This window comes from Micropterus salmoides, unplaced genomic scaffold (assembly GCF_014851395.1).
Source record: "Micropterus salmoides isolate LMB-PRFRI ecotype aquatic unplaced genomic scaffold, ASM1485139v1 Ms_hic_scaffold_6, whole genome shotgun sequence".
Lineage (NCBI taxonomy): Eukaryota > Metazoa > Chordata > Actinopteri > Centrarchiformes > Centrarchidae > Micropterus > Micropterus salmoides.
Genome location: NW_024044348.1, coordinates 14,714,559 through 14,726,859, shown reverse-complemented (window position 1 = coordinate 14,726,859; position 12,301 = coordinate 14,714,559). Strand labels below are relative to the sequence as shown.

At 39.9% G+C, this 12,301-nt stretch overlaps 1 protein-coding gene across 4 annotated transcripts in view; it reads right to left on the bottom strand.

The window, feature by feature from the left end:
* Window positions 1-3,376: 3,376 nt before the first annotated feature.
* LOC119889958 (protein diaphanous homolog 3-like) overlaps window positions 3,377-12,301 on the bottom strand; it is a 183,561-nt gene continuing 174,636 nt past the window's right edge. For all 4 annotated transcript variants that reach the window (XM_038700908.1, XM_038700906.1, XM_038700907.1 and 1 more), the window contains one exon: window positions 3,377-5,054. In XM_038700908.1, coding sequence (XP_038556836.1) covers window positions 4,684-5,054 — 371 coding nt within the window. In that variant the 3' untranslated portion in view covers window positions 3,377-4,683. The remainder of the gene's footprint in view (window positions 5,055-12,301) is intronic.

Genomic DNA, 12,301 nt, shown 5'->3' with positions numbered 1-12,301 from the left:
TGACGCTATTAGGGTGTTGGTTTACCACCATGACTGTCTCATCCTGGATCTGAGCCCAACGACAAGGTGACTCGGCCCTGGCTGTACAGTGATTAGTCAGGTTCCGCCACACAGTGATGCTCTGCGGTGCAGCTTCAACCGTTCAGAAAAAAAATCTGTTTGGCTGTGAGAGACAGAAAAGAGAAAGAACATGTTATAGACAGAAACTCAGTCTCTAAGCCTTTCCATTTATTAGATGTGGCGAGCAAAAGTTTTGGGAACAGCTCTGCTTTGATGAACAGAGCAATTACCACAGTTTTTCACACTGACAATGAGAAGACTATCAGTCAGAAACATGGTAGAATCAAGGTTATCCGGAGGATTTCTGTGGTGGTTGCCAGGCAAACAACGGTCCAAAATATCCTTATATTTAAACAATAGAACATGTAATCTGCCAGTGGCCCCCAAAACGACATATATGACTGCTGGAAAGGCGTACTCAACGCAATGGTAGCAATAACAAACACGTGGTTAACTTGGGAAGAAGTTTGATTAGGTTCAGGCACTAAATCTGCTTTGTTGGGCTTAGGGAAAGATCATGGTTTGGGTTAAAAGCATAGACTGTATAAAACACATACATAGTGCCCCTGATGTCACTCACAGGTTTCTGAAGAGTCGGTGTGAAGCTGGGCGGCTCCCGGCGGTCGCCATCTTGGCAGTGCTTGACTAACTTGTTTTTGTGGCCATTCAATGCACTACAGTTTTAGCCAATTCCACTTTGGCTTCATTTTTCAGCCACTGAGGTTGCAGTTTGGTTAAAATAAGTAAGTTAAGTTAGTAAGTCAGGGACTTCAGTCAAAATAAGACAAGGAACACTAACAGTGGTTTCCTGTGTTACGCACATAAGTTAAAATAAGCCAATGTTGACTTTTGGTTTTACACGGGACACAAACAGCAGGTGAAAGTCCTGTGTTCGACTTCCTTCTTTGCTGCTGTCATAATTACTACGGCCACTAGAGGTCAACGCTTAACATACACGTAAACATGGGTCGTCATTAGCTGCTTACGGCTGTATTTTTGGTTAGGATGGTCTGAGTTTTTCCTGTGGTCCATCTCCCGCACCTCTCTCTAAAACTGTGACTGACCCCATGTGAATTACAGTTATTCTGCCAAACAACCTGAAAATAGAAAGCGAAAGATTTTTGCACCATAAAACAGTTTGATGTGTACAGGCAATTATAAATAGTGAGCAGAGTGTTCACTCTTTGACTCTGGGGGAAAAGAAATAGTGTCAAATCTGTTGATCTGCTTTGTACTTCCCCCCTCCTCTACAAATCCTCAGACACATTTTTAACTTCATCTCCAATCAAAGAAGACCAGATTGCAATCTGCTACGCAATATGTTTTGCTCCACTTTATTAGGCCCATAGATAAACCTCATGGCTGGAACACAGGCCTGTGAGTAATGAAGGCTCCCTCAGCATAACAAGATCCTTCCCTCCTTATGCTCTCCTCCTCTCAATTTGTAGTGCCTATGAGTTTAGCTGGTCATTTCCCTGCTTTCCTTTCACAGGAGCAAAACAGATGCTGTGACAAAACACAATAATTTGTTAGATTTCGAAAAGCATGCAGGCAATTAAGGAGAAGGTATTGTCAATATGTATGCAACTCCAGGTTCCAGATGAGGACAAAGTGTATTCCAGCTAATCATATTATGGTAAAAATTAGATATTGAGTGTTATTATCTGAGTAAAGGGTGAAGTCATAAAATATGTGATGACATCTGTTTTTGATGTATTGTTAAGAACCTGAATCATTTGTAAATCAGAAGCATGTTTACAGCACCATTCATTATTTTGCATTAATGTCATGGCATGTCCTCAGAAACGCCCACTCACATAATCTCCTTGATCAAAATAACATTCGTGAAACTGAAAAAGGAACTTCAGCGACACCGAAATTGAGGTAATTCTCAGTGGCATTGAAAAGAAAAAGAACTGAAAACAAATACTGAAGCAATACAGAAGTAGCAGTTTTGCAAAAAAAGCTGATGTGTTGAAGCAGAGGGTGACTGCTGCTGAAGACTTTCAAAGAAAGCGGTTTGATTTTAAAACTGAATTGCTGGAGGAGCAACAACTGCTTTGGTCTCCCAAACCACTGAGTGCATCACTGTGGAGGTGTTTGTCTCTGGCTGTGCTCCAGATGGGGACAGTTGTGTCACTGCCAGAGCTGAAAATATTCACCAGCTGACAGGCTAAAGCAAGCAGACCTTGTCAGATAGTGGGTTAACTGGTCAGATCTCTTTTTCTGGAACTCACTTCTGTCATTGTAGAGATTATATGGGACTTTTTGGACTTTGTCGCACGTAAATATACAGTAAATGGATTTACCTAATGTTTATTTATGTACAGCAGATGTGTGTTTTAAAGAAGGCATATTTTCAGTGTGGTGCCTTTTATGGTCTTGTTTAATTAATAAAAGTGAGCGATAAAAGTTCACACATGCTCTTCACAAGCTTTAAGTCAGGTGTGACTTTTATTTAGACAATTTAACAATGCAGATTCACAGAAACTATGATAAATCTGGATTTTTTATTATGTGTACACATGATTATGTAGAGTTTTATGAGCAAATTCATTCATGAATCATAAGAAAACTGAGCTCACTATGTAGCAACTTATTTACTGAGTAACAGCTTCTACAAGGACACTGCACATTAAATAGCCACTTTACATTGTACGTTGTTCAACCGAGGGAGTACGTTTTAGAAGTAAGTAAGTAAATTAAAATAAAAAGTATAACATATAAAGTTCATTCACAGGCCTTTACTTCAAGGTTCCAGCAAGTCACTGATACTACATGTCTCTTTATTTAGATGTGCTAACACTTAAAGCACTCTTTGTTGCACCATGTCTCGTCTTACCAGAGAGATATTCTCTTGCACAATGTAATGTACTGTACTCTTGCAACTGCATTTTGTTTCCTTCATGTCAGCTCTACATCAACATTGCTGTTCACTTTTCAGTTAGCTCTGTACATATTAATAGAATTTATTGTTCCATTTTTGATCATTTTGATAATCACCTCAGTCTTAGAGAACAGTTTGATGTTAGCCAGTCACTCAGTGTAGTACCAGCGTAAGCCTGCTTTTCACAGCTCAGCAAACATTAGGTCACTATGGCTCTTTGTTACACTGTGCTTGGAAGACCTGCTCATGGCTTTGGATAAAAGCAACAGCTGAGTAAATGTAATCTAAATTTTAAATTACGATGACTAAGCAACACTGAACAAAAAAAAAAACAAAACAGCAAACAAACAGAAATGACAGCCACACAAACACTGACATGCATTCATTTCAGTTTGAAATATTTGTGATGTATGGAAAAACACAACAAAACACTTTTTTTGGGCTTTATTTTATTGTAAAGATGAGACAACTATGCGTAAGATATGAGTCATTTCAGTCGGAGTGTAGGAGAACAAACAGCATCAATTCTGGTTAACTGGATTAACTTTTTTGACAATAATACTCTTAGACACTGTTCCCTTTTTGCAGACTCGATCTCACAGTGTGTAAATGTTCTCACCAGCAATGTCAGACAAAACAGACTAGTACAACCAAAATCAACTTGTCAAATGACTTCCTATTACTGTTGTAACCTGTGAAAGATCATATGGCATAACTCGTGTGTATCCTTTTTGTGTGTGTGTATATTCATATATATTTTTTTATAGTTTTATAGAATGCGGATTACATTTTTATAGAAAATATAAACAATAAGGTAAGTGGTTTTAATATAAAAGCTGTGTTACCCCACAAGGAATGAAAAAGACAAAAAAAAGAAAAATCAATACGCAAAAGTAATAAATGCAGATATAAGCTCAAAATCTTTTTAATTGTACATGACTAATACCATGCATATGAAAATAACTAATATGTAATTAAAAACTAAAATACAGATTGGAAAAGACAAGATGATAGGAATGTAAAATAAAAGCTACAGTAGAGGCAATTCTAAGAAATGCCAATGTGAAATTAAATGTGATATAGCTGTTATTTAATATTGCATACTTCTGGATTACAAAGAAAGTGCTCAGCAACATTGCATATTTTGCTGTCAGACAAAAAGGTATGTTGTATATGTCTGGAATATATAGATGAGAGCCAAAGGTTTTTGGCAGTTCACTTTACAGGATCGATCAGGTAGAGACTCTGCTGAATCAATTTGGCTGTGTTTTCTTGTTTGAACTATAATATGTGACATTAATATGAGTAAGTATTTCCCATGAACCATAACATCTGGAAATCAGTCTCTATTTCAGGAAGTAACCTCTGAGGATATTCTGTGGGCCAAAGCATGACCAACTACAAGTGCTCTACCTGCCTGAATTTTCTTTCAGAAAATAATTTTTTAAGTCTGTAATCAAGTCTGTCCATCAAGCGTCAAAAGCATGGTCCTCAATTTGAGTTTTGTACACATTTATTTTCTACAAAGCTTCAAAAAAAGTCCTTGTTTTCTTATTTATTTATTGTTATAATTGCCCTGCTATTATTTATCTCTGACAAATCTTATTAAAGCTTATTTACGAAGCTGTTGAAGGAAAATCTTTTAGGTGACATTCAGAGTTCATTAAGATGTATGAGTGCAAACATACTGTAAGCTACATATGTATGTCATTTTAGAGATAATGTGAAAATTATCCTCACAAAGCCCTGAGTTTGGCCAGGAGAGCCTCTACGTCCGACTCTCCATTGGTGCTACAGCTACTGACCGCAGCACCAGTGGTGGACGGGTGGAAGGCTGGATGCTCTGCTTCCACCTCCATCTCTTTCCCAGTCGGTTTAACCATCTCTCTCTCCACCACCCTCTCTCTGTCCAGCCAGTAGCTGTGACCCGGGGCATTCCTGTACCTGCGGCCTGACTCTGAACACGCAGCAGCCTTGGCCCGGGCTGCAGATGGATGGTCTTCAGACTCGTTACGGGCCTCCTTGGCAGGGGGAGCTTTCACCGCAGCTGAACTCGCATTTATATTCTGCCGAGAGCGAGACCTTTGTAAAGGTGCCTTGTTGTTTTCTGTGAGTAGAAAAAACAGTGAGACAAAGTAGTGAGCACAACAGTGAGAATGAGGGAGGGGAGTGGGAAGAAGTTGATGCCCAACTGACTCATTAAATGAATGGAAGCAAGGGGTTCATCAGACTACAGATTGAATTGAATTACAAGCAAGAAATAAAGCAGGAGAAAGGATGAAAAAACAAAACAAAGCAAGGGAATACGAAATGCCATTCTGCAGCAAATACAAAATGACAGAAATAATCAGAATGTAACAAGCATTTTAGTACGCATGTGCACATGCAAGACAAAGCAAAGGCACATATATACACATGAGCTCACTGTACACAGTGAATACAGATGAATACACACAAACACCATGGAAGCGTACACCGCATATACACACACTGATGAGGACAAATTTTCTGCAGCAGACTGTGGCATACAGCAAGCTCAATATGATGAAATGGATATGGCTGATCAACCTCAACAGAAACTCAATATCATTGTACGTCACCCTTTTCCAATCTCCCAGTCTCTTTTCTCTTACATGATACCCTCCCACCCAGCTCCACCTCCCAATTCCACCATTATCATCCATTCTCCTTCCTCTGCTCTTCATCTCAGCTCTCTGCTGCTGCAGTAGCCCTCTTCGTCTTTCTTATTTCTCTTAAACCCCCCCCACCGCTCTCTTCTCTCCTCAGCCTGCCGCCCTCCCCTCTGTTTTCCGACTTAAAACACACACCGAGACAGACAGTGGAACAGAGCGACAGCCCAGATCAGACCTACATTCTGAATTATAATCCCTCTGAGTAGATCTTAGACTTCATCATCAGTATGTGTGCACTGGAAGGAGAGGGTAAATCCATATTCATATGACCTTGAGCGTGAAGCTGAGAGGAGTGGCGCGAGGAAAGACACCACCACATTTAAAGTTTCCTGAGCATTAAATGTCTGGCAAACAGGAGTCAAACACAGCAGAGCAGAACAGAGCGACCCGCTCTGTCAGCCAATCGGTAATGAGTTTGGAGCGTGGCCAGTCAGTCATGACAGTGTGTTTTATGGGCCACGCTGACGAATGACAAGGAACGTCCCTGAACACAACCTCTGACAAATAAATAAGGATAAGGGTGGGGGGGGGGGGGCAGACAAGAAGGAGCCGACTGCAAAATTAAGCAAAGAAAGCCAAAGATCATACACACACACAGACACACACAAAACCCAAAACCATGTTAGGCAAATAAGAGGCAGTGGGGGATTTTAAAAGGGTGACATGAGTAGTGTGTGTTGCCTTGCTGCTATAACTGAACATTTCTCCTCTCATTAACCCACCCTTTTTGCTCTCTTCCTGTGTTGCAGTCTCAATTGTAAAAGGTGACTTCTTGCACCGCACTCCCCTATCCTGTTCCTCTGCCTTGAAAAACCATCTACCCCCAATGCCTGTTTCTTTCTGCTCGATCGTGGCTGATGCCCCACAAACACACATTTCCCTTACAAATAACACGCTCAAAAATTCAGAGCTCATGTTGACAAAATTATCAATTGTGGTATCAGCAATTTGCATTTTAATATCTTATTTACACTTCTGTTAAAATGTTAAACTGACACCAGTTCTGTCTGCTTGGAGAGAGAGAAGAGGGTATTATCAGACAGTTTTTGACAAAATTCAAACATGCACATCTTTGAATTGACGTTTATTTTAGCATTTCTTAGCATAACTTATCATTTAACAGTTTTCTTCTCTGCATGAATTCTTAATGATTATATATGAAAAACATATAGAGAAATACATATACTCTTTAAGTCTGCACTTCAAAATAGGTTTTTTTAAAAACACACTTCAATGAGACCTCTTATCTAAAGGGCCCTAGCCTTTAGTGACGAACATGATCAAAGTGCTTCTCTGCCCGTCTGATACGTAGCTGCCCCTTTCTTTGAAGCCTCGCTAGCCTCTTAACGTATGCCATTTCTCATGTCACAGGTGGTACCTCCTTTAACCAACAACTGACACTGGTTTTAGAGAACGATTCAAGTGGCATTCACAGACAAAACCGGTCTTTTTGCTGAACACATGGTGTGATGGTAGGAGCGTGCATTTATGCCTCTCAGACAATTTGATGCAGATTTAGATACGTGACATAAAATTCATAGATGCGCTACAGATCACAGATACACATCAGTACATTTCAATTCTGCGCAAACTTGATTTCTACAGTCTTTTCGTTTTGACTGGCAATAACATAATTAAAAACGTTTCCCACTTTTTATTTCAAGTACAGATTACAAAAAGCCCCCTAAAAATGTGTGCAACTGCCACAAAATCAAGAGTACTACACAGATTTAGCATTGCATTCTTGTAAGATTGAAGAAAAAAATCTAAATCGATGCAGCAGAACCAGAGATATTGTGTTTTATTTCGAAAATTCTTCAATGTCATAACGTCAAATGATGGTGCCAACATTATCCACAATTCAACTCCACCACCGACAGTTCAGAGACTAGGGTGTTTTGCTAGGGTGCGTTATGCTAGTAGCAGCCAATGTAGCCTTGAGCTGCTAGCCTCAAGCCCCAAGACCTATAAGCAATAACAATAAGAAAGGGCAAAATTTTGTACAGTCCCCAAGAAGGAAGCATTTTTCACTTAAATGTAGGCAACTGGGTACTGTTTCCCTCAATTTCAGGGTCATAGTCATCCATCTGAATTGAAAAACAGTAAATGGGTACAAGTCCTTGTAAATAAAATAGCTTATTGCCTCAGTTATTGCCTTTGACCGGGGAGGAGTTGGTTGATATTGCTAGCTTTGTTGCAAGCTTGCCTCGGGTCGACTGCTCCTACTGGCAATGTTACAGATAGCGCTTTATTGTTCTTGTATCATGCTGTTTTCCATAAAGAGTACGTTGATGATGCCACTGCTTTCTGGCACAGTAGCACTCCGATACATAGCAGTTATATATTTACACCTAGATAATGATAGCAGTTCATTGGAAAACTTTTCCTGTCCAATATAAGAAAAGAGTGTGAGAGGTATTCCTTTATTCCATCTGCAAATAGCAGCAGAAAGGAGTTCACATTTCCTCATGTAAGATCATTTGCTCCATTTATATTTGCTGCTTCGACTGAAGGAGATGAGCTTTTTACTCATCTCTCTGCTCCCCTCCCCTCTTCTGCTCTCTTGAAGTTTTTGAGAAGTTAGTAGGCAGGCAGGATGAGGCAGGGAGCCTCAGCATAGAGACAGAAAGTGAAGTCTGGACTGCAGCAGTGCTTGCCTGCCTTTTCCTTTCCCTGACTGTAAAAGCTACATTGCCTGCCACCATTGTGGTGACAATGAACTCATCTACATGAAGAGCTGTTAAGAGATTGGAGCAAAACAGGCAACACATGAGAAAGCCTGGAGATTGGTATTTTCCAATGTCTGTAAAACATGAACACAATGCGATTCTGCTAAACTACCAGTCTATCACAGCCCCTCAGTCTGCCGCTGTCCTTTACTTTGCTGGAAGGCAGAGTGGAAAAGAAAAACAATGATAAAAGAGCTGGCAGACTGAGCTTGTTGTGTCTCTTCTTGCTCTCAGCTTTGCTGGAGAAAACTGTCTTTTAACTGTAAATCTCACAGCCCACAGCCTTTTAACCAGCTACTGACACTGCTTGGGTTGCAGCACAAAACAAAGAAAATCTCAAACAAAACAGACTAATCGCTGCTCTGAACAATTTAAGAATATCACCAGGAATTTCAAGATTAAACCATAGTCGTTTATTAAATGTCTGATAGGATGGCATTTAGTAGGAATGTAAAAGGCCCTGTCCATTAGAAAAAAATGAGTTTTTCCTTTTTTCCTTTCAGCAAATAGCTGCAGAGAGGAATTCACATTTTCCTCTTGTCAGATCATTTGGTCCATTTGCATTTGCCACTTCAAATACAGATGCAGATGAGCCTTTCCTCTCATCTCTCACTCCCTCCCCTTCTCTCCACTCTTATGAAGTTTGCAGTATTTGATCACTTTAAGAAGAGAGTAGTCATGCAGACTCAGACAGTGAAGTGACTTTTTCTCTCTGCGGAGTGATTGACACAACAAGTTGAAGTTGAAGCAAGATCAAACACACACTTCTACACCCGCCATAAATCACAACACAGCTAACTGGCTTGCCAGTTTGCTGCATGTTCTATCTACTGATAACTATTTGCCCTGTTTTTTGCACCTACAAATAGAACACCTGGGCCCAGTTTACTGCACAAGGATCAGGTCAAATATATGCAGCTTTTCTCTTGACACCCAGAATTCACTTACTGGCGCGCACAACTCTGCTGCTAACTTTAGCTGCCATTAGCTAGTTTGCTCAGTTAACGATCCTATTAGCTAATTCTACCTGGACTTGGAGCTGGGAGTACGGGGGGAGTGTTTGTTTACATCTCTAGCATAGGAGCTTTGGACCACCAGGAGGAGGGGGTTTTCAGGACCAGGACCAGGTGACCCAGCCAGGAATGCTGCCAGGGAGCGGTGGCGGAATAAGCAGCATAACCTCAGCCGGGCAAGCGGGCAATGGAACCAGGCTCAGCAGCCTCCCAGTGAACACGGCTGGACCAGTACCAAACACAGCCAACAAGGCTGATGGAGGCCAGTTTAAAAACAGGGAAGACAGTACTAAGGTGATATACAGCGGCTCCAACCAAAACTCTGGCTTCGGGGACGACGCAGACAGAGTGTTCAGGTGGGAACAGGAGAGGCGTCAAGCAGGAGAGGAGCGAGTTTGTAGCGAGTTAATTTGTGAGTAACGTTACACATCATCCATCGTGTTGAAAAGTCTGGGAGTATTTGTTCTTGTGAAGTTGGAAGTTATTTATTCCTTTGTTTTGAACAACAAGACTTGACTTGTGTGATGTTATAGTGTGGTGAAATAAATTAACAAAACTGCTTGCTGGCATTCCAACACATTCAGAATCATTAGCGCTTGTTGTTAACAAGAGGCTCACTTTGTGCCCTTTGTTAAATGTATATTTTAAAGACACATTATTACAGTTTTATCTGTCTGTGTAATATAGCACAGTAATAATAATGTTAGCCCTGAAATATATATAAATAATTAATTGCATATCATAAATGCTACAACTTGTCGACTAATGGCTTGAACTAACGTATACTAGGCGACAAGGAAAATCTTTAGTTGGAGCAGCCCTGTTCATCATAGTCTGTCCACCACCTTGCTACAAAATAGGAAGATTATACTGTAGTAATATAACAGATTAAAAGGCTTGATGACTACACTATGACTATTATTATTACTGGCTAAACTCTGACAGACTGCATTTGCCATTTTATTTACCTCAGATTAGAACTGACTGAAAGGGAAAGAAAATAAATGGAATAGAAAGATCTGGACCAACAACAGACTGAACAGGGGTTGTAGGGTAAAAAAAGTAGACCACAAAGAACTCTCAGAACTTCCTCCTTCTATGTGAGAGTGAGACTGTGTGTACTGTGGTGTGGAAAACTCTGATTTAATTTGTTTGTGTGTGAACATACATAAAGGACATTTAAGAGCTGAAACAGTATGGTGTCATAAATGTGTGTGATGCCCCAATGTCCCCCCCGGCGAGTCTTGTGAAAGGTAAAAGCAAGCAGACAGCTTGTTAGCTTGCCTGTGTGCATTAGGCTGGCTGTAATTAAAGATCATTACCTGGCAGCACACCAGTCATTGAAGGTTTGTCCCTTGCTTGCTCACGTAGTTAACTGTACGTGTGTGCCGAACGGTCTGTTTAGCTCTCTGTCACATAGAAAAACAGCAGACAGGATTAAAAACAAGGAGAGGCAACAAGCAATGAAAGGAGAGTGGAACGAGGACAACCGTGGAAGAAATGGGATGGTGGGGGAGAAGATGACAAGATGGGCAGAATAAACAGCCTCAAGACAGTGGCATGATTTGGAGGAAATGATTGTGATTTGGACTAGACTAAGAGTACAAAAACGAGAAGGAGCAATAAGGAGATAGAGGAAGAGAAAATAGGAGGTATGGGGATGGATTGTTGAACGAGCACTATAACAATCCCTGTGGGTAATGTGAAAAGCAGTACTGTTATAGGTAACTGAAGCCTGTCCTGCTCTAATGCATATCAAAGTGTTTTCCTTTGTTGAGCTGTGATTTGACTCCCTCTTCTTCCCATATTTATCAACCCCAAATATCTTTGTTGAAATACAGAAGAATAGATCATAGTGTTAGCAGAAAAGCATCCTCATTTAGAAGCCTTTTAGATGGATTTGTGCCAATGTGTATTCATGGCTGGGTTTGAATGTTTTGTGTTTTTTTTTGCCCCGGGGATCTAAATGGCATTTCTTTTTGAAGGTTTTAGTTTAACTAATAGCTGGTGGAATTAAGGGGCGAATATTGCTGAAATAATTAAATTGATCAGTGGATACACAAAAAAGAAATCAACATCTATTTTGATAATAAATTTATCTTTGAAGTCATTTTTTCATGCAAAAAAAAACCCCATCCTTTTTTCTGTTTTATATCATAAATTGAATATCTTTGGGTTATGGACTATAAAAATAAACAATTTGATGATTTGAACTTGTGATTGGAAATTCTCACTATTGTCTGACGGATAGATAACATTTTTATTACATTAATAAAGAAGAGAATCAACCAATTTGAAATAAAAATAATAATTAATTGTACTTTATGTTATCATGCCTAATAGAAGCGCATATTTTGATTTAGTGACAGTGGTGACAAACAGTGCCCTAACCCTAGCCCTTCAGAATCAACACTAGTTTGTTTGTAAAGGCTCAAAGCTAATTTTCAGAACAATATGCTGCCCATGTGCTTTTTGAGTAGAGCCTACACAAGTAGAGTGACCTTTATTTGTTTTATAATTTTTGGGAGATAAAAGAAACCTGTTATTTCAAGTATAAAAACTACAAGTTCAAAATAAAATCAATATGATGGTGAAGCACATCCTTAGAGGTAATCTATGAACACAGTAGGAAAAGCCTGGATAAGAACCAGACTGGTTCAAAAGAGAGAATGGGGGCATTTCCTTGACATTTATAGGTCACCCTCGATAAGTCACCTACAAACAAATCCATAGTAAACATCCTTGTAAACATTATTTAACTCTAAATGGCAATGGTCTTTGCACAAGTACGCATGTGTACATAAGGGACATACCTATAAAGACATGTCACCACAGTTCACCTGCCACGCTTAAGCAGAGATGATTGAGTCATATTAAAATGTGTACATGACAAAAGTGAGCAGAGAAGTGGGTAGGAGG